General features: G+C 37.4%; 2 protein-coding genes across 2 annotated transcripts; both read left to right on the forward strand.

Annotated features, from left to right (window-relative positions):
- The first annotated feature begins 520 nt into the window (after positions 1-520).
- eif4ebp2 (eukaryotic translation initiation factor 4E binding protein 2) lies at positions 521-4,614 on the forward strand. Its single transcript, XM_079440687.1, has 3 exons — positions 521-915; positions 1,688-1,864; positions 2,044-4,614. The coding sequence occupies exons 1-3, from the start codon at positions 783-785 to the stop codon at positions 2,073-2,075; spliced, it is 342 nt and encodes a 113-aa protein (XP_079296813.1). The 5' UTR covers positions 521-782; the 3' UTR covers positions 2,076-4,614.
- Positions 4,615-6,929: 2,315 nt separating this feature from the next.
- pald1b (phosphatase domain containing paladin 1b) lies at positions 6,930-19,542 on the forward strand. Its single transcript, XM_079439677.1, has 20 exons — positions 6,930-7,083; positions 7,374-7,559; positions 10,389-10,491; positions 10,661-10,840; positions 11,342-11,506; positions 11,631-11,791; positions 12,352-12,427; positions 12,898-13,049; positions 13,206-13,299; positions 13,503-13,607; positions 13,734-13,829; positions 13,946-14,080; positions 14,481-14,597; positions 14,690-14,869; positions 15,278-15,475; positions 15,543-15,683; positions 15,829-15,900; positions 16,123-16,263; positions 17,124-17,279; positions 18,997-19,542. Exons 1-20 carry the CDS (start codon positions 7,037-7,039, stop codon positions 19,144-19,146), a joined length of 2,655 nt encoding a protein of 884 aa, XP_079295803.1. The 5' UTR covers positions 6,930-7,036; the 3' UTR covers positions 19,147-19,542.
- The last annotated feature ends 3,194 nt before the right edge of the window (positions 19,543-22,736 follow it).

Raw genomic sequence — 22,736 nt, forward strand, 5'->3', positions numbered from 1 at the left:
GCGTTGCATTTTTTTCCCCATTCAGAAGTTCAGACCTATACAAGTGACGTGTACCGGGTATTCTATAGTCTTTTCTTTACTTGCCTTTACAGTTCATCTGTTTTAGCTGGTCAGCAAGGTGTTCTCTCAATCTAACCGACAGTCCCAAACCAAGTGCCCCAATCCAAATAGTATACAATATATTAAGCAAGGGAGAAAAAAAAGAACATTTCTTGAGCAACAAATGATCATATTAGAAGGATTTCTGAAGGACCGCGTGACATTCAAGACTGGCTGCTGAAAATTCAAAAAACATTGTCTAATAGATCAACCCTATTTGAAATTATAATAATATTTCACAGTTTTACTTTTTCCTGCATTTTTATCAAATAAATGCAGTCTTGGTGAACTCTTAATTATTCATATTATATATAATCTGAAGCGTGCATGTTTATTCGCTATATTATGTTCTTACGCTTTCGTTCCCATTATTTTCAAAGAAATATATATAATTCTATTATTTGTACTTTATACCATCTAGCCATCTTTCCTCGCGGAATATGATGATGGCGTTTCGCGGAGTGGGCGTTTGTGCGACGTAATTCTCCGTTGACGTCATATCCTCCTAGCGCTCTTCGCTTCCTGCCTGGCGGAGGGAGGGTTGGTGCTGACGACTGGGAGGACGAGCTGAACGTTAAGAAAACCTTGGGAAAGAGATAAGAAACGAGGGAAAGGGCCCGAGGTTTTTACCTTCCATCGGGAAACTTATCGCTCGACTCTGATTAGCACCCGAAGCAAGTGCAATGTCGTCCAGTCGTCAGCTTAGTGAGAGCAGGGCCATCCCGACCAGGACGGTGCTGATCAACGACTCAACGCAGCTACCTCACGACTATTGCACCACTCCTGGAGGCACTTTATTCTCCACCACCCCAGGAGGTAATAACCCAAGCTTATATCTGCAGCCGTTTGCCTGTTGTTTGTGTGGAGACCGTCTAATGTTAGAGGGTGGCCTGTATTGGCCAGGAAGCCGTGACCACATAAAAGGCTGTGTTTCAAAACCTAGTGTTCAACCTGCTTAGGTAGTATTTTTAGGGGTCGTAGGAACGGTTAGTTAGCTTGCACGTAGACAGTCTGATGATGCTCAAAATGTCGAGACGTTTTAATCGACGATGACCAAAACATGTTGCCTAGGAAGGCTGCTTCCTGTGCTTTTGACACACAGCCATGTAGTTCAAAACAAAAACAGCGCCGCCTGTGCGTCTCTCTGATCAACATGATTGGTCCGCAGTGACTGATGGACAGAATAGAACAGAACAAAGGAATGCATTAGATTAAACGCATACAGAGAAAGGCACATGTAGCACTAAACACCTTACCGAGTGTCTTGATTTCTGTCAATCATTACTTAATTTTATTATTGTTCGTTACGACCATTGAAACTAAATGAGTCTTTGTGCATTAAAATGTGCCATAGTAACGTCTGTTTAACTTTTTTAAGGCAGATGATTATCATAAAAGGCAAAGTTCACTCAGTTGTCATGATTTACTCATTCCCATGTTGTTTTCAACCCAATGTGCCTTGTTTTCTTCCTTGTAACACTAAATGAAATGTGTCAGGTTGCTTCAGGATTATGACATTTTATGTAGGCTGGTAGTTAGTTATGTAATAAAACCAGCTTATAACAGTATGTTTATTATGACAATGCAGGAACCCGAATAATCTATGATCGCAAGTTCCTGTTAGACCGGCGTAACTCACCCATCGCCCAGACCCCGCCAGCACGTCTGCCGGTTATCCCAGGAGTGACAAGAAAGAACGTCCTGAATGAAATTAAGAGGAATGAGGCTAACAACATCAACAACCATGATGCCAAGCCGGGGCAAGGTTAGTCTTTAAAACTGACCAAACTGGATCTGTTTTTACTGGAACCTCCCTGCTTTGTGCTCAATCATCTTATGTACACAAACAGTAATGGGTCTGGTTGACTAGGGTTAGACTAGTGTTCACTCATACTATTCTCTTTTAATTGTCATGCATGTTTGTTTTTTGTGTGTGTGTTGCAGGTGAAGATGCTCAGTTTGAAATGGACATCTAAAGAAGAGGAACCAACGTGAAGAACGATTAATTACCTGGTACCTGTGTGCCAGTGGCTTGGCTTGTAGAAACCAATGTTGTGAGCCCTCTCCTTTAGCTCTCTCTAGCTGCTGGGTGCTGCGTAATCATGGGGATAAATGACTAAAGGTTTGCCCAGTGGGGCTGCTGGAGCCCTGAAAGTTAATCTGGGAGCCTGTTGAGCCCTTTTTGTTTAGGTTTCAGGGCAGCCATCAGCTGTACTTGTTTAATCACAGAGCAAGGGAAAAATTCTGTATTGTAAGTGCCCGAATAGGTTACCAATTACCGTAATAGACTCGTAAACAAATCAGCCATCAGAGATTCACTGCTGATAGATCAGAGTACACTGTTCCAGTTGATTCTGTTAATGCAGTCTGCTTGGTTCACATGTAAATTGATTTGCACTCAAGTCAGGAAATGCAGTTATCTGTATGTACATGTCCTCCCAAATGTAAGATCTTTTTTTTCCATCCAAAACAGTTACTGGATCTTTTTTTTCTAGTTTTATTTAAAAGGGACAGCAGGATTATCATCATACATTTGATTTAAAAAAAAAAAAGAAAGGATTCCGTATTCATTCCAAGAGTTAAAACAGTTGGGTTTTTCTCTAGATTTTTATTTTCAGGTATTTGTTCAGCTCAGAAAACAAGTTTTATAAAAATGTCCAAAAACAGACCACGGACCTTAATTACGCAGTTGAATTTATATAGGATTACGATGCCAAACTAATTTTCTAGCTTTATTTAGAACTACCCCAGAATCAGCATTTCAGTCCGTAGTCTTCTAATTTCCTTTCGCCCTTTTAGCTGGTTAATTTTAAGTAATAAAACCTGATCGCAATTTTGAAAGACCAAACTGTTACCTTAGGTGAGGGAGAATGTTTCTGTTCAGATTTGTCCTGCTTACAGTGTGATTTGTACCTACCTTTGCATGGCGAGACACTTGAAATGTCAACATCAGCTCTTAATTCACATCGTCTGGTTAAAGGTAGACAATACCAAGTACCGTTGGACTAATCAAGGTTTTAATATACTTTATGAAACAATGACAAAAAGAGAGCTGGTCTCAGGAAGCACTTGCATTATGTACCTAACAAGTACACATCTTATGGCTCCGTTCATGGGAGAAATAGCATGGTGAATATTTAACATTAATATCAGCTGTGACATCTACCGTCACTTTCCGATTCCTACAATCCTTACGAACCTTGATAATCAAATCAAAGGTAGGAAAGCACTGAAGTGTTGTTTTGGTCATTTTACTATTGTCTGTCTCACAACCACACAATGTGAACGATCCTTTGAAAGGTGGATAGTTTTGTAGTGACCAGACATTCATATTTTGATTCAGATCAAACATCTTGAAAACTTGAATTTAATCTTTCCAATGCTCTTCTATGCATGTTCTTTTGGTCTGCTTTTTAGTCTTTAGTTCACTGATCATTTAGATGTTGATGAGGTTTTTTGGGGGGGGGTGCCAAATCTTGTGGAAGGCGAGAAGGTTTGATTAATATTGAAATAGAATTAAGCAAAGTTATTATCCAAACAAAGTGACTTAAAGAGGATAAGACTTATTCTCATGACTTTAATTGTCTTGTTCTGTGCTCCGGTCATTCTCTGAAGCACAGAATGTTTTTTTTTTTCTCTCTCTCTCTCTCTCACAGTGATCTCTTGTGCTTAGCCTCTGTATCCATGCCTTACTTTACTAAGCTGAGCAGCTGTGTCAAATACAGTTCCCTTTCATACCTTAAATACAGGACCAGTTCCTTTCTGTTTGATTTCTTTCCAACTTTCAAGTTGAGGATAAGATCAAGATATTGCTATGTTTTACTAGAAAACATTATATTTTTGGAAACATGTTTGTTATTTACTTTCTTACAGAGATGGAAAGATTTGCCGATACAATGGACTGGTTAAAAAATAAACACGGTTTCGGTTCAACATTGATCGGTTGCAGTTAACTTTCTATAAAATATTCGATACTGGTGAAATCCTTGACAATTAGATGCACATTTGATTTTCATTTCCGGTTTGATTAATAGACTTTTGTACGAGTCATATTCAAGTAATAATGATTTACAGTAAAGGGAAGTTGAATACTGTCCTTCTGTAATAGATTTGTCAAATCCCAGTTTATCTCAGAAATATGGATGTTTAGTTGCTTTTTTTTCTAAAAAAAAAGGATCACTGCTTACTTTTTCTTCATACTTTCCTCCAGGTCTCAGAAACTTTCAGAAATGCATTTAGCTCTCTGTTTGATGGGATTTAGGTTTAAAGTTTTATCTAATGTGGCAAAAATTGGAAACTGTATTTTCTTTCTTCTTTGAGACCCTGTTCAATTTAATTTTAATGAAATGCCAATGCCAGTGGACACTGTTACAGCAAGATCAATAAAAGTACCTTAATATCAACTTGTCTGTTTGTCTTCTCTGCTAAATGCTTGTGCATTTCAATATGCTTGAATGTCATGTAAATATGTTTGAAATACGAGGATTTGCCGCTAGCTATTCGTTTTATGAATGCAAAATCGAAAGAGAAAAAAAAAGATTCTGGTCCTCTGTAAGTTAGTTTTGTCAACTGTTTTATGCAAAAGCGGGAGTTCTCAATGTGTCTTTTCTCGTCTCTAGCTAGAAGGCCTTATTACAGTAGATGAATGCATGTGAAGAGAGCTTGGTTGCTTGGAAACTCATGGCATCACAATGTGTCCACTTCACACCAGCAGTTCAAGCAGAGGCTGTTTTCAATGCAATGAAAGACATTCGACACACTGGCAGTGGTGAAAATTACGAACTTGGCAGCCAGTGAGCAAAATTACCCTCTGCGATATGCAACAATTTGGGTTTGAGACGTTGCGAGTAACCAGCACCATTACAAGAAAATCAAGTCTAACCCAGAATATTATTAAGATCGTACTGTTTTAAACTTATCAGTGTCAGCTTATTCATACTCAGGCTTTTCAACATTTCAGGCATGTCTGCAGCACCGTTGCTGGGAGATGGAGCTCTTACTGACTGGTGAAAAGATGAGAATCCACCCACCGACATCCTGCTCCATTACATTTATTGCCAGTGAAAGAGGCAGCTGAAGGAGGTGGCCTTTCTCTCCTCCCCCTGTGTTATCCATCTGCACTGCTGTCTGTTGAGACTCGCTCTGCTGGATTGACACCTGACTGCATGTCTCTGGACATGTGAGGGACATTAATTGACAGGACTCAAGATGAGTGTGACATGGACTTGGTCTTCTACCTCTAATTGTTTCTCTCAAGTCCTGACAGGTGTCTGAGAGAGCGAGAAGCCAGGTGAGGAAACTTTTATGTTATTTACTTTCCCTATTACCTTGTCTTGGCTTCAGGGTAGAAATATGTGCTCTTAAGTGTTCAATTATGTGATTTTGTCTTAAACTGTGCTTGGCATAGCTAAGTTTTATTCTCGCTTTATCAGTCAGCATCCTGTGAAATGCTGGTGGGCAAGTGTACTACATGAGAGTTGATTTACATGAACTCCCAGAACATGAAACAAATAGACAGAGAGTTGGATATTGTTTTTATACAACAGTTTAATAAAGTTAAAGTAACTTGTATACTACGAACAACAAAAATAGTTCCAAAGAAGCCACCGATTAATAGTGTAGTGTCTAAATGAATCAGTGTTTTGAACGATTCGGTTGAGTGAATGATTCAATGCAAGTCACTCACTACCTCCTGGCATATCAATGTAATACGCAGAAAGATTCACTGAAAAATATCTAAAATATTCTTTATTTCCAAGTATTCTATAGTTCATTTTATTAATGACCAAAGTAAGAAACAAATGAAGGCATCATTTGACTAATACAGTTACCACAGAAGCCTAAATCCATTAATAAATAATAAAAAATGTACAATATGTTAACATTTATTTAGTATAAGAAAATACAAAGGTTTTATTATAAGGTTATTAGTGGTTCAGAGAAAATCTTGATTTATTTTATTTTAGGGCACCATGCATTTTTAAAAACCATGTTCAGTGTGTGTGTTACACGGCCTCTTATGATCATTGTTTCAGTATTTTCAAATTCTGATTGTGATGTTGACTGAAAGCTGAACACACATGAACAAAACACTGGGGTCGTTTTTAAACTCCTCATTTCTTAGCAAGAAGGAGGATGTGCCAATCACTGGTCACTCCCACCCACTGCATATCTGTGCAGCATTGTACAAATGCATCCCGGGGTCTTTCCCATCCATATTTAGAGATTTTTTTGTTGTTGTTTTTTGTTCTGTGACCGTGATACTCGGACACAACTGGAATTTAAATCAAGCCCCTGAAAAGGGAAGCATTGCTCTTGTTGCCAGCGACTCAGTATCCCAAACTTTCAATAGACCAGCCAGTTATATAAACATAAGGCAGGAATGTCCTAATGACATTCACAGAGCTATCATATATTTCCCAGTGATATCTCTCTGGCACAAACTTGATCTTATGAAAGAGGAGGGGAAAAAAACAGGATCTGTTTAATTAACTGCATTATCGCTGCAGTACATGCAGGACATTCGTTTGGCTTCACGATTCTGACATAAGACACTTTCAGATTTCGGTAGATGTAAAGGCATCAGAAATCTTTCATCTTGCACTTTCTCTCACTTTCTGTAATGTCTCCGTCATGGCCTTTGCATGGGCTGTCCCTGTGAATGTCTGGAGCCGCCCACACTGTCGTCTGGTTACCAGATGTACTGTATTTCTTCGTGGCCCCCAGAAGGGTTGGAACGGCTATCCTGTCACTGTGAGAAGAGAACCAGAGAGGCACTGAGCGAGAAAGAGAAGAAAAGAGATTAGCAAAACTTCAGTGGTGGTTGGAGTTAAAACAAAAGGCTTTTTATGTTAAGATTCGGCTAGCAACAGGAAACTGAGTTCGTGTTGAAAGGATTTGCACTTAAAGAGAGACCTGAACCCTTGCTGAAACTAAGATGCAAAAACCGAAGGATGTGAACACACGCGGCACAGCTGTGAGACCGTAAGCCATTCATTTCACAATGAAATATGACAGATATGCTATGCACATTCAAATTTGATGTCTGATTTACTTTTGGTTCTGTAGAACACATTCAAACCTTCAATAAATGTGTTTATTAGGGGGTTTTGTAGTGCATTACATGTGTTGGGGTTCCAGGAAATTGAATCTTTGTGGTCTTGTATCACAATGTGCGTCTGGCTCTTTAAAAAGTGCAAATGTTAGAAATAACCCCATGCAAAATGACTAACTTGTTTACTTTATATTAGTCACGGTATAAATCCTCATTCCAGCTCTGTGCAGATTATGGGTACGAGTGCCAGTGCAACTTCCCAGGCTGCTCCGTTTGCACCTACACACCAGGCTAATCACCAAGGGAACGGCATGGCTGAGCACAGACGCTCACTACAGTCGGTGAATATTCGCAACAGCAAGGCCAAATCCATCATCACAAACAAGGTGGCCCCTGTTGTCATCACGTAAGTGACAAGTGCAACATTATGCTTTTTAAAACTGGCCGTAAGGGCCCTCATATGCACAAAATGTCACACCTGTGTGTTACTCTTTGAGCGAAAACTACTGTAGATACCATCAACAACTTCACTTTGACTTTTTTGGGACAGTTCACCCAAAAATGAAAATTGTCTTTGTTTACTCACCATCAAGTTGTTCCAAACCTACATGAGTTTCTTTCTTCTGTTGAACACAGAAGAAGATATTTTAAATAGGGCCGGGACTTTAACGCGTTAATTTAGATTAATTAATTACACAAAAATAACGCGTTAATTTTTTTTAACGCATTTTAATCGCACTTATTTTTGCACCGCGGAACGTTTCTCACTGGATGAGTTTCGGCGGACCGATTATACTGGAGCACCAACTAGCGTCAGAACGGACTTGCGTTCGTGGAGACCGGTCTTGGCTAGGGCTGGGTATCGAGTTCGATACTTTTTAGGCACCGACCGAATTGCCTCGATACCACCGAGTATCGAAAAACGTCTTGTCGTTCGGTACCAAATTTCGATACCTAAGGGGTTAATCTCATCACATCAGTGAGCCAATAAGCCTGCATCACTAGCTGTGTTTGACTAGAAACGGCGACGTGCAGATTGATCAGTGTTTGACCTCCGCGAGAGCGTTTCGAAAGCGCACGCCCGGAGCAGTCTGCTCTTTAAATCGCGCGGTTTGTTTATTATACACAGACTGAAGCTCGAGTGACGTTCGCGGTCATTTCAGCGTCTGCCGCCTCTCTAAATGAGGACATGAAGAACATCTCCAGACCTGCTCTGAAAGTCACTTCATGAGCATTTTACCGTTTGATTCGAGTAAAACTAACTCATCTCATATACACACAGAACTGTAAAGGTATTCCAGGCAACCCGTCAAAATAAAAGTTCGGTTTTAATATTAACGGTATTAATATTGTTCAGCAGACAGTACATACTGCTACTACTAGGCTACTATTAAAATTATTAAAACTTTTTTTTTTTTTTAGTAATGATCACACAACAGTTATTCCATGTTTTAATTTTAATAGTAACCTCCCTTTGTTTGCCAAAATAAATAAACTTTGATTTTCAATATTTTAAATATAAATTAAATTAATGTTTTATGTCTTCATTTGAAAACCAGATACAGAACACAGAATTTCTGAGGAAAAATAAAACATTTCATTAGGCTATTTTAAGAATAAATTTAAATAAACTAAGTTGTTTTTATGCATTCAAATAATTAGACATACTACACCAGAATTTAATAACAATAAAACATATGGTGAAAGAAAATAAAACACCCACTTATGAAAGTGGATGAAGATTTTACATTTCTTGAAGTCTTTAACAACCTAGAAATGATGATTCTGTCTTGAGCTATGTGTTTTAAAATGAACATGCACTAATGTAAACGTAGCCTAACAGATGTGTAAACTGAAAACAATTTGAACTTTATTAAAATTATTTATTTATTTATTGTGTTGGATATATTTAGTTCCTTTGTGCAGTGGCTCAGGAGATGAGACTTTGAGTCTATAAATATCAACAAGCTAAAAAAAATAGTTTTTTCAGATAATGTAATCTTATTAAAACGGATTTTATAAAACTGGTATCGAAAAAAGTACCGTTCAGGAACCGGTATCGAACTCAAGGTATCGGTATCGATATCGAAATTTTTTGAACGATACCCAGCCCTAGTCTTGGCAAGCTTCCTTGGAAGAACGAACTCGGAAGGACGCGAGAACACAGAACGCACACTTATGAGAACTGAGATGTAACTTACTGCATTCCTGCTTAACTGACCGCATAGTCTCAGCATAAGAAACGGCCAATGAACAATAAATATTACAAAATGTCATAACTTATTAAAACATTTCATACTATTATAGATATTACTTTCATATAATTGTATTGTGTTTTATTTTACAGCGTTATATGTTTTACTGTTAAGATTCATTTTAATATGCCAATAAAAATGCAGACTTTCTCCGGGTCTTATAACTTTAAAATTAACCAAAACAAAACGATAAATGTTTACTTTCAACTTGAAGAGCCGTTAAGTATTTGTGAGAGCGACTTTAAAGCTTACAGGCTTCCGTACACCGGCCGCCCACAGCGTTTTCTGGGATTTCTAACGGCTCGATTCTCTCAAGTCTGCACTCGATGCATCCTCAGTTTCAAGAACATATCCGGGCACTTTCATGCATCCTCTGTACTTGCGTTCTTGAGAATTGGAACTGAACTTCTACGGTTAACGAGAACACAAGGACGCAAGATCGCTGAAGAACGCATATTGAGAAACAGACAAAAACAAACCACAGTGAACATGGACAAAGAAGCTGATGAGACCGCTTTGGTTGGCCCTGTGGATGGGAAATTTAAAAATCCATATAAAAAAAAACTTACTTCTCACTGTTCTCAGGTCAAATATTTATATGCGATTAAAATGCGATTAATTTCGATTAATTAATTACAAAGCCTCTAATTAATTAGATTAATTTTTTTAATCGAGTCCCGGCCCTAATTTTAAAGAATGTTAGTTATCAAACAGTTGCTGGTAGCCATTGTCTTCCGTAGTATGAAAAAATACTATGTAAGTCAATGGCTACCATCAACCATTTGGTTACCAACTTTGGTGCTGAACAGAAGAAAGAAACTCATGCAGGTTTATAACTAGCAGAGGGTGAGTAAATGATGACAGAATTTTCATTTTTGGGTGAACTGTCCCTTTAAAGGAAAAGACAAACTATTTTGTCCAGTTGTGGGTTTTAAATATACGACAGTTTGATAGACATTATGATTGTTGTCTCTGTACAGAAACAACTGCAGGGAAGAGTTTCAGATTCATGACAAGATCCAATCTGCCAACTACTCAGTGGGAAGGATATCTGACCTGCTGCCAGAGCACTACCTAGTCCTGGTATGTTTCACCTTTTGAGATTTAAACTAAATATTTAGACCTTAATACTTTAAAAAGCCTGGAGGTGTAATGGAAAATGTAATAATGAGCAGGAAATGTAGATCAATGATGGAATTTCTTTGTCATTTACGATGAAATAAGTTTTATGACCTGCTTTTATATTGTCCAGGGGGAGTTTTTTATGGTACAGGATGTATACAATAGAGCTGATGTCTTAAATACTACAAAAAGTCACGGGGCCCCCAACTTCCGCAAGGTCAAGGGAAACTACCCCCTGTTTGGAATGGGCCAACCTAGCCTGAGCGGTTTCAAACAGGTCCTTCAGAGATTGCAGATTGACGGCTGTGAGGTCAGTGTATGCTCCTTGTCCTTGTCCAGTAGGATGAAAGGAAGTGAGGCACTTTCCATGAATACAGTTCACTTTGGGGTCCCATTACTTTTCTCTTTTTTTTCCTGTAAGAACCATTAGATATGTAATATATTATGTTATTATGTAGCATAAAACTGACCTACACTCTTAAAAATTATTTACAGCAATGCCATAAAAGAACAATTTTGGGTTTACCAAAGAACCTTTCAATGAAAACTTTTCTCAGTGTGAAGAACAATTAACAAGTTTAAAGAAAGGAACCATGCACCCATGCAATGCCAATTGCAAATAAAGAACCTTTATTTTTAAGAGTGTAGCATGTGAAGTAACAATCAAATGTCTGTAGTATCCTATAAAATGGTGATTTTAGTCTGTCCCAACTCAGAGGTCTTAACCACCTTGACTACCATATGTTCTGCAGACAGACCTTTAAATAATGATCAGGTTAATTGCTGTTTGTTCCTAAAAATATGTGAACAGGAGGTGATTTTTATCTGTTTGAGGGAGGAACCAGTGGTCTTTTTCCGCTCAGATGGAGACTTCATTCCATACACTCCCAGAGGAAGAGAGAACCTCCATGAGAACCTGCATGACCTAGACAGAGAGCTCAGTGCAGAGCAAATAGAGCTCTCAATCCGGAAAGAGGTCTGTTATAGAGCAGAACAAGTTGTATGAAGAGGATCGCTTACCATCCTTTTATGGTGAAATGTTGACAGAGGTCATAGTGTCTGCTCAGTGTCAGGATTTAATTCTCTGATATCTTCTCCAGTTGTGTGACTTTGCCAAGCTGAGTGAAAATATGTTCTATGTCTATAATGACATTGAGCATTTTAAAGATGAACCTCAGCAGGTACAGATTCTGTCAGAGGAGGACATTTATGTCACTGAGGAGGTCTACAAAAGACCACTTTTCGGTCAACCACTGCACAGGTAATTGCTCATATTTTATGACAAAATAAAATCTATACTGTTAAAAAATTTGGGATTGCTATGTTTTTGAAAGAAATTTCTTATGCTCACCAAGGTTGCATTTTGTTGATCAAAAATACAATAAAATGTAATATTGTTAAATATTACTACAATTTCAAATAACTGTTTTTTTTTTGCCATTACTCCAGTGTCAAATTATTTTTCAGAAATCATTCTTTGTGTTGCTCAAGAAAACATCTTATTAACCAATTGCATACAGCTGTTACATTATAAATATTTTTACTGTCACTTGTGATAAATTAATGCATCCTTGCTAAATCAAAATGTTTTATCGACCCCAAACAAAAAAGGCATTTGAACAGTATCAAAAATAAATGATGATGTCATGGGAAAAACTTTCCAAGACAATTATTGATATTTGTTTAAAAATAGCAGAAATCTGGCAAAAAGTAGTGCCCATAGATGAACAAAAACATGCATATGTGAATCAAAACTAGTCTTACTTTTTAGATTATTTTAGTTCTGTGTATTGTTTAATAATAAAAATGTAATGAATTTAGATATTACAGATTGCCACTCCCTATGGAAGGGGCACCACTGGAGGAGACATTTGATGCCTTTGTTAATATACTCAGGGTAAGATCACCATGGCTATTATATATCTTTTTTTTCTCCCTCTACTTTCTAATTTTAAAATAACTCCATGTGAGCTTTGGCTAATTTATATCTGATGATTTGTGTCACTGAACCAATAATTCATCCCAAGAACCCAGCGCTAGCCAGCAAACCATATTTATATTTCACAATCACCAGTAACATCAATCTTTCAAAACCATATTAACACAGACAAAATTTATAAAAGTTAACTTAAGACGATGAAAAATGACTTAAGGTATCTGCTCATGATCAGAAAAAGGAAATATTTTTTTTTATCTATTTTGATTTCCCTTTATTTGAGTTTGGCACAGCCAAAAATGAATTTGTGTTACAGATGTTACAGAACCATATACAGACATGTATATTGCGCTAAATCATTGTTATTCACTTGGATTCCTTTAGTTTGGATAATATGCTTTTACAAATTCACCTACATTTGTGTCCACCAGGAGACCCCAAACCTGTCTTTGATGCGGGACAGCTCCAGACCTCTGCCTGCACTGTTCTTCAGCTGCCAGGTGGGGGTGGGACGCACCAATCTTGGCTTAATTCTGGGAGCCTTGGTCTTCCATCACCTGCAGGGGGCATCAAAGAGCCCCAGGTACCTATAGTACACTGTCACTACAATTTCAATTAGCCTAATGTTTACTCTCTCAAAGAAGAGCATAGCTTAATTAATAACACTCTACTGTGGTAATATTGTGTTTTAAGGTCCATTCTCTGTTTAAGTTCTACTTATTCTTCATCTCTTTCACAGGCAAGAAATACAGAAGAGTGAACACAAATTGGATTTCCAAGTGATTCAGTTGCTAATCAGTCGCCTACCTAAGGGTCAACAAGTCCTTGATGAGGTTAGAGTATAATGATGTTTGTAAAACTCGGTTCATGAAGTAGTCCAATTGCTTTCAAGGGTGTATTCATTTGCAAAAGTAATAGAAGTAAATAGAAACTGAGCCTTTTATGTCTTACAAAGCCTAGCCCACATTACGATTTATTGAATGAATGCTTTTACGTAACTCATTTTGAGTGTATTTTTTATGTATATGTACCATAGGTTGATGATGCTGTTGCCATGTGCTCTGAGATGCATAACATAAAAAATGCTGTGTATGAAAACAAACTAAAGGTTGAAGGCATTGGCGAAGATTACCAGATTCAAGTATGTCTCGACTTAAACATTCTTGTGACAGAGTTGTTGATCTGCTAGAAACAGTTTCTTTTTGCTTTTTTCTTTAAATGAAGGTCACATTTGTGTCATTCACACTTTTATTTTTTTTGTTTGTAGGGAAGCAGCACAAAAGGCTATTTTCTGCAAAGAACACTGCAAAGTCTTGAACGCTATGTGTACCTATTAGTATTCAATGCGTATCTTCATGATCAGGTATTGCAAAATGAAATGCTACCATATGATTATATGTAAAAGCTGTTATTTCTGTCAGTATATGCTATTATTTTAATAATTTTTCCATTATCTGCTGTCTCTCCCCATCTCTGTAGTATCCACAGGCATTTTCTCAGAGCTTCAGTCAGTGGCTGTGTATGAACGCTTGGATCTACAGACTGTTGGCCAACATGGATAGCTCTGAACTCTCAGCGCCAGCCAGACTTATAACTGATGGGATTCGAGTTCTGGTAAGGGCGAATCATTTTTGATTCACAGAACTTTCTCAGAACATTAATTTTATGGTTATAGAAAACCTAAAATACAGCCAAAGGGAAATTATACATTAACTTTAGAGGAGCATACTGTGGTGACGCAAAGATTATATATTATAACAGATAAAAATATACTAAAATATGTTCATATACACCAGGTTATAGTTATTTTACTTTATCCTTGAATAGTCCTTTTCTTGCTTGAGTATATCTGATTTGCCAGTCTTTCTATAAACACAAACGGTATAGACTGAATCTCTTTAACATGAGATTTTCTAGCCCTGCTCTTATGTGACCTCTTCCTCCCGTAGCTCAGCATATTCTCCCTAAAACATAGGCATGCGCATTATGCACATAATCTTTTCTATTTTGAAAGGTGTCCAGTGAGTTTTTAGCAACGGATCTGCTCAGTACAGCCAAGGAGATGAAAGTAGCCAATTTCAGACGTGTTTCCAAAATGGCTCTATATGGTATGGCCCAGCCAAACTCTGAGGTAAATCCTTTCTAAAGCTCATTTCAGCAGCCCAGGCTCCTAATGTATGGCTGTCTGGAAAGTCTAAAAAAAAATGTTTGTGCCCATTTCAGGCTCTGTCTATCGTGATGTCCTACCTGACCGATCAGAGGCGAGGGCACTCTAGAATTCTCTGGCTGAATCTGCAGGAGGAGCTTGTGCTGGAGGCAAATGGACAAATGTTCACCCCACGAGAGCCAGGCTGTCTGGAACAGCCTATTCCAGTCTGTGTTCAAGATCCACAGCAGCTCCAGGTGCAGTTCTGTTCAGGGCTGTAGTAGTATGTATTAAATGGAATTGAAGAGGGTAGTTGTGGCTTTATATGACTGGCCTGGACAAAGTTATTGTAGGTACAGCATACATACTGTGTGCAATGTAATACAATGCAGTACATTAAACAATCAAAAATAGCAATGGAGTGTAAATACATTGTGACATAGTGACCATCTTATTTCAGGCCATATTTTATTCTTATTTTATTGCAAGAGTATTTGAGCCATGTAAATTAAATGTTTTTCAGTTTTATCGGTAGGTGCAATGGCTTTTGATTTCATCATAAATTAAGATAAAAGTGAGATGAACATTTTTCTGTTTTCACCCACAAGAAGTGCTGCTGTGATTTAAGAACCTAAGGAGCTTTAGTAATATGGCCGTCTCCACAGGAAATGGAGCTGGCATTGAAGCAGGACATCCTGAGGTGTGAGAAGTGGCTGGAGGTGATAACACAGCAGGATAAACAGATGAGGATGTTTAAGAGTTGTCACACCATAGAAGAGCTCTTTCTCCATCAGAAGAGCATTCATCCAGGTCTCAGCTACCAGCGGATACCCCTGTCTGACTGCTGCGCACCTAAAGAAGAGGCAAGTGAATACACTATAAGTATTGTATAGTTTTGACATTTTAGTTTAAATGTTTGCTCTCCCTCAGGTTTTTGACCACTTATTGGAGGCCATGAAGAGCAGTCTGGCTGAAGACCCCAACTGTGCTTTCATCTTCAACTGTCATAATGGGAAAGACCGAACTACTGCAGCCATGGTGATTGCCACTCTCACCCTGTGGCACATTAATGTAGGTCATTTTCAGCTGTCACACGTTTAAGTGGAGGGAGGAAGTGAGAATTAAAGCATTCATCCCCTGGACATTGATTAGAAGAGGAAAAATGTTTAAAATTTAGTTCAAATCAGTTTCATAAACCTGACCCTGTTTTCTTCAGGGCTTTCTTGAGTGTGAAGATGATGAGATTGTAAGTGTTCCAGACGCCAAGTACACCAAAGGAGAGTTTGAGGTACATTGAGGTCATGTTTCTTTGAACAGCTGCCAGTGTCAGCATTAAAGCAAACATTTTGTTAATTTTGAACATATAACTTCTTTCATTAATTGACATAACCCACCCATGCAAAGTAAATTAATGTATTTAATGCATTTCATAGAAAATAGTTTCTATTATAGATTAAAAAACATTTGATTTGATGAATTTTGACCCAAACATGCATGTGTGTGCGTTTAGGTGGTGATGCAGGTGGTAAGGGTGTTACCTGATGGCCATCGTGTGAAGAGAGAAGTGGACGTCGCTCTTGATGTTGTTAGTGAGACGATGACCCCCATGCATTACCATTTACGGGAAATCATCATATCCACTTACAGACAGGTGAAATGTAATATATAGTAACTTTTATGTTGTTCATTTGACTATTTTTTTATGTTTTGCATGCATAAACTTCAGCAGGAAAAGTCAACTATAAAAAAGATACAGTTAGTCAGTGCTTTTAGGAGCCACGTTGAATAATAGATTGTTCTTGTACCTAATAAAGTCTATACAGGTACAATTTTCTCATTTGTACTGATCCACTGAAAAGGACCAAGAGGTTAGTAATGCCCATTGCAGTGCATCAGCTTGGAGCACTCTCAATGTGTTTAATGTGAGGCTGAAAAACATGCTTTTATTATAAAGTGAAGACCTTGAAAAACAGCAGCGTAAATGAGCAGAGAGCTTTCCGAAAGACTGCTTTGAAAAGGCCTGTAAATACTTGTTAGGGTCCAAGACTTTATATTTTCATCTTTTAAAATATGTTCTGAGGTAATGGTGCAACTCAACTCTGTTGATTAAACTTGGAAAAAGTGAAAATTAGTTAATGAATTTTCTGCTAGATAAATCATTTGCATGTGACATTATTCTGACCTTTTTTCACACATATCATTGTAAATGATCTAATTTAAAAAAAGATAGAGGTTGAAGGAACTTGATGTCAGGAACAGAAGTTGTAATATATGTACATCGGTCAAACAAGCAATGTTCACCTCGATGTAAACACTGATGTAATCACTTGTTTGTGTAGATGTCAGAGACTGTTTATGCCACATGAGACAAACGTACCAAAGTGAATAGATATTAAAGATAATAACTGTATAATCTCAGCTGATTATGTCGTGCCATCAGCATTTTGTCACAAAAATATGAAGGAAACTAGAGGAATAACAATGAGTTCACTGGCACTTCTTCCTCCTCAGATTAAGATGGCTAAATCGGAGGCCGATGCTCAGTGTTTGCGGTTAAGGAGCCTGCAGCACCTCGAGCTTTACATTTATCTTATCCTGTTCAACTGCTACCTCCATCTGGAGAAGAAAGACTCCTGGAGGCGATCCTTCAGCCAGTGGATGTACCAGGTGAAGTCTGACTCACTTGCTTACTTTAGGGGAAAAAACACAGAACAGTATCTCAACAGTTACCTCATAACTTTTCTTTGTTTTCAGTTTTCCAAACACTAAAACTTTATTTCCAGGTTTAAAAAAAAAACAGCTTCACAATGTGGTCTCCTACTTTTAGAGTATAAGTTTATGTTGACAAAAAAAAAAAAATTGCAAAAATTGCCTTAATCACTGAATCAACCTTCAGTACAGATGACCCTGTTTTTATTTAAGAAATCAATATAAAAGTGTGCTGTTTTAAAAATATGTTTAAAAAATAAGCAGGTACATTGTAAGTTCACTTTCAGTTTGAAGAAAGATACAGGTATAACCTGCCACCCATACTTAACACACAAGCCTATCTATAGTTCAACTGTTTTTGTACCCTTGAGAAGGTGATGGGAGGACACCCACTGTGCAGCAGACCAGTGCCTTGTGGCGAGATGAATGGATGAACACTTCTCTGGCTCACTGTGCTGCTGCTAAACATAGTTCTGAGTTCCATGAAACATTCATGGGAAAATGTCAGTCTGTCAATATGAAGTTTTAAATGTATTCTGTCTCATTCAGAGGAGTCAAACCTTATTTTATAGCCACATCTTTTATCCTCGGATTGAAAGGGTAAGAGAATTGGAAGACTGTAAGTCTTAGTGTTTTCTTATTTTTACTGTTGAAAACTAGGTCTATGAAAAAAAAAAAAACATGGTTAAACAATCTCATGATTTTCCCCCTTTAGAAAGCAGAATGAAAAATAGAAATATCAAATTATGTAAATATAATTGCATTAAGCAAAAAACTGTAAGATTTTAAATGTTTTTGTAAGTCTCTTGTGCTCAACAAAGCTTCATTATTTGATTAAAAACACAATAAAAATAATCCTGTGAAATGTTACTATTTAAAAATAACTTTTCTATTTCAATATATTTTCAAATGTAGTTTATTCCTGTAATGGCGAAGATGAAAGATGAAGTTTTCTGGGTTATATGATCAGAAATCATTCTAATATTTGGTGCTCAAGAAATAGTTCTTATTATAATCAATATTAAAAACAGTTAAGCTGCTTAATATTTTTGTATAAATCGTGTTACTTTTTTGGGGGGATTTTTTGAAAAGAAAGTTCAAAAGAACATTATCCATTTGATAAAAATATAAATCTTTTGTACCATTATAAATGTCTGTCAGTGCTGAATAAAGGTATTTCTTTCTTTCTTTCTTTCTTTCAAAAAAACAAAAAACTTTTGAATGGTAGTATTTATTGGATTACGCAATAGTTTAAAGATAGTTGAACTTGAATTGTTAAGCAAGAGAAGAGGTTATCACCTCATATGGCCACTAAACATTCTGTCCTCAGATTTACAAAGAAAAACATCCAAATTGTTAAGGTAGATTTAGCTGGTGACGCACTTTGTAGGTTTTTATGAAAGCTGAGCTCTTTGGATTTTGTCAATTGTAAAGTACATTGAAAATGCACCAGTTTAATATTCTGTCAAGGCCACAAAAACATCATCCTGCCATCCTTTAAGGACAAGTGAGCAGCTGCGCCACTTATGAACTTAAGTGTATAGCTTGCAGTAACCCCCCCCCCTCCAACACACACACACACACACACGCGCATATATATATATATATATATATATATATATATATATATGTATATATATGTATATGTGCGTTCATGAGTTGTGTTGGTTTGCAGGTGGCAGCTAGAGCTGGTGTCTATGCCATCCTCAACCATCTGGGCTTTTCTGAGTTTGAGAACCCTGACGACTCTCCGATGGCCAGGCTCCGTTTCCGCTGGCTCCCACACAGTGTCCAGTCTATTCCCATGCGAGGGAAACTTATTTAGAAAGGCACAGTATGTCGAACTGACTAAATACTGACTCACATTTCATAAATATGTTTTTATTACAATTTCTGTCAGACTCATTAAATCACTTCTTGATTTAATGCATCCTGTTATCTTATTTACATTGTTGACTCTATCTTTGGCTTGGCAATGTTATGTTTTGTCCTTGTAAAATATAAGACAATAAACACAGAAGATGGTTAACCTAATAAACTACACATTAATGTTAATAAAAGTGTTAAAGCTGACCTTAAAGTACATTTGCACACTGTTATAAAAATGTCACCTCATTGTATATAAAACATTCAATTAATTGAGAGTTTACTTAATGTTACAGTCTTGCTGGATGATCATTTGTATTCATGTACATGGTTATTAAAATATACATATTTCTAGAACAGTTTGCTTCATTAAGTCATTAGATAAAACGGTTTAGTTGTTATTTGTCCATTACAGCCCATTAAGGATCATTTAGTAATTCCATTCAGTAAATTAAAAGGGAAAAAATAGCACAGCTCTCATGTTTGAACTGAAAACTTAGACTGAACAAATGGATGATTGACATCATTCTGTCCTTGTCCTTCAGACTTGAATTGTACATAAAAACTTGCTGTTCCTTGTCTAGACTTCAGTCCTAAAAATGTCGTTTAAAATTAGTTTTATAGATACTCTTTACGATTTCTGACAGGTTCTAGGTTTGCAATAATCACAGCCTGACTGTACATTATTTGGATGAGATTGACAGAATCAAGTTTGCAAAAAAAAAAAAAAAAGTAACTTATTAAAGACATACCCAATTAGAATGCAAGGCTGGGTGATGTTTAAAACAAGTGACCTTAATTTTGATTACCTTTTTGTCTTCATCCTCATTTATGAATTTCCCTCATATAAAAGGTATAGGTGTAAGGAGAGACAACTCATGTAGTTTTAGGCACAGAATATCTTGTTTCTTTGCCCCGGTTTCCAAGCTCATGTCTCTGATCTGTCTGTGTGTAGAGAGGACTGTGGGCAAGGTAAAATGAACCCTGCTTGGCACTCAAGAACAGTGAAGAGCCATGTGCTTTGGAGAAACTGTATCTCATACATATACTGTATCCTCTATTTGTAGTGTCCTCCCAGTGTTCTCTTGTTATTCATAGCTCTGTCTCATATCATGATTATAAACAGCCCTGTAGCTTGTGTCAAGAGACCGGTGCTCCACTGTGGAGACTGAAAACTTTGTCGGTTTCATTTTTGGATTCTCTTATCTTCTCCGGACTCAGCATCTTCCAGTCCTCAGTTTTTAGAATGTCTTTTTATTTTGGCAGATATTTTAAGATATGTTGAGAATTGTTTTTGCTGATATTCCATAAATTTGAGGGCACAAACACTTTCTTGTCGTTTCAGCTAAATCATACATCAGCCTTTTATATTTGGTTGTCAGGCACTCAGACAGCTGTTGTGAAATGTTTCCAGATATATCCTGCATATATAATAAAATGCGTTCAACATCACTGATCCAAATCTACAAGCATCTTGACATTCATAAGGCATAGTGAAGTGACATACTGCCAAGTATGGTGACCCATACTCGGAATTCGTGCTCTGCATTTAACCCATCCATGGTGCACACACACAGCAGTGAACACACACACACCGTGAACACACACCCGGAGCAGTGGGCAGCCATTTATGCTGCAGCGCCCGGGGAGCAGTTGGGGGTTCGGTGCCTTGCTCAAGGGCACCTCAGTCATGGTATTGAGGGTGGAGAGAGCGCTGGACATTCACTCCCCCCACCTACAATCCCTGCCGGCCCAAGACTCGAACCCGCAACCTTTGGATTACGAGTCCAACTCTTTAACCATTAGGCCACGATTCCCCTAGTGCGATTGTGCACAATAGTGCGATTGTGTTTGAATATCATTACACAGATGGGAAATAAACACATTTTTATGGCCAATTCTTGTCTTAATAGTCATCAAGATAACTCTGTTGTTGTTGCTGGGCTTCTTAAAGAAAACACAGAACATTTAAAATTTCTTAAAATATACTCACCCTCCGGCCATCCAAGATGTAGATGTTTTTTTCGTCATCAGAACAGATTTGTAGAAATTTAGCATTGCATCACTTGCTCACCAACGGTTTCTCTGTAGTGAATGGGTGCCGTCAGAATGAGAGTTTCAATAGCTAAGAAAAACATCACAATAATCCACAAGTAAATCAATTAATGTTTTGTGAAGTGAAAAGCTGCGTGTTTTTTTCTTTTTTTAAAAAACAAATCCATCATTGAGGCATTTAGTCCATAATCCATAATAATGCTTCCTCCAATGAACAATTCCATCCCCTGTTGTCCTCTCACATCAAAATTCACTGACATGTTTGTTTAGAATTGTTTTGGACTGTTTATGCTTGTAAACGGTGCTTGATCTGTCCACATTTCTTGATCTTTGCATATTAGATGACTTTTTCACTGGAAGCAATATGAAGAAGCAACGGTTTGGAGATAAAAATGTCTTGATGTATTTATTTATAACAAACATGCAGCTTTTTGATTCACAAGACAATAATTGATGGAATGGAGTTGTCATTTACATGTGGATCATTGTGATGTTTTTATCAGCTGTTTGAACTCTCGTTCTGACGGCACCCATTCACTGAAGAGGATCCCTTGGTGGGCAAGGTAATGGTAAATTTCTAAAAACAATTCCAATGAAGAAACAAACTTATCTACATATTGAATGGCTTGAGAGTAAATATTCATTTTTTGGGTGAACTAGTCCTTGAAAACTCTTGTTAGTAGTTTTTCCATCGTTCCTTCATGCCACAGTCAAGAGTACAACTATCCATATATTCCACTGACCTGTGTACATTTGGTTTACATATAATTTCAGGGCACGATGTAGGGAACAGTGACAGTAGAAGTTTTGTTGAAATGTCAGTAAAGTTTTAAAAAATACAAGAAATCATGTGCAATCAGCAGTCTATGCTTTCTCGGTATACTCCAGTTCTTTCAGAAGACTGAAACTAATGAGAGCAGTTCATCAGATGAATAATTTCCTTAAGTCTTCACTCCCAATGAAACACCTACTTCCTTTTCTGATTTTAAGATGCTGATTATACTCATACAGTTATGATCCTCATCCATGTTAAACAATGAGAAGCAATTTGAGAAATCAAATGAGCAATTTGATCAAACATTTATTCTAATCCCTTGAAGACTCATCAGAATACAATAGCATAATTAATACAAGCACAAATGCTCTGCAACCTCAAATTAAATGAATCTGAACACATTGCTTCATACAAAAAAGAAAGTGATTTAATGACCTGTTCTTGTAGCATACAAGACATCCATTGAGGTTAATATAGCGATACACATGTCATGATCACATGCTCCCTCAGACAGCAGAGCAGGACCTGAAAACACTCCCGCAGATGACTTCTCATTAGTGCTAGTTTGTTGTTGCCCTCAAACTGCTCTGTAGCAATTTACAATTTACTGTAGAGATGCTTTCAGCCATAATACAATGTTCTGCTCTGATTATGATGTTTAATGTCAAACCTCATTCAGTGGTAGTTAATGTGACACATGAAAAATATGATATTTAAAA

This window comes from Barbus barbus, assembly GCF_936440315.1.
Source record: "Barbus barbus genome assembly, chromosome: 18".
Lineage (NCBI taxonomy): Eukaryota > Metazoa > Chordata > Actinopteri > Cypriniformes > Cyprinidae > Barbus > Barbus barbus.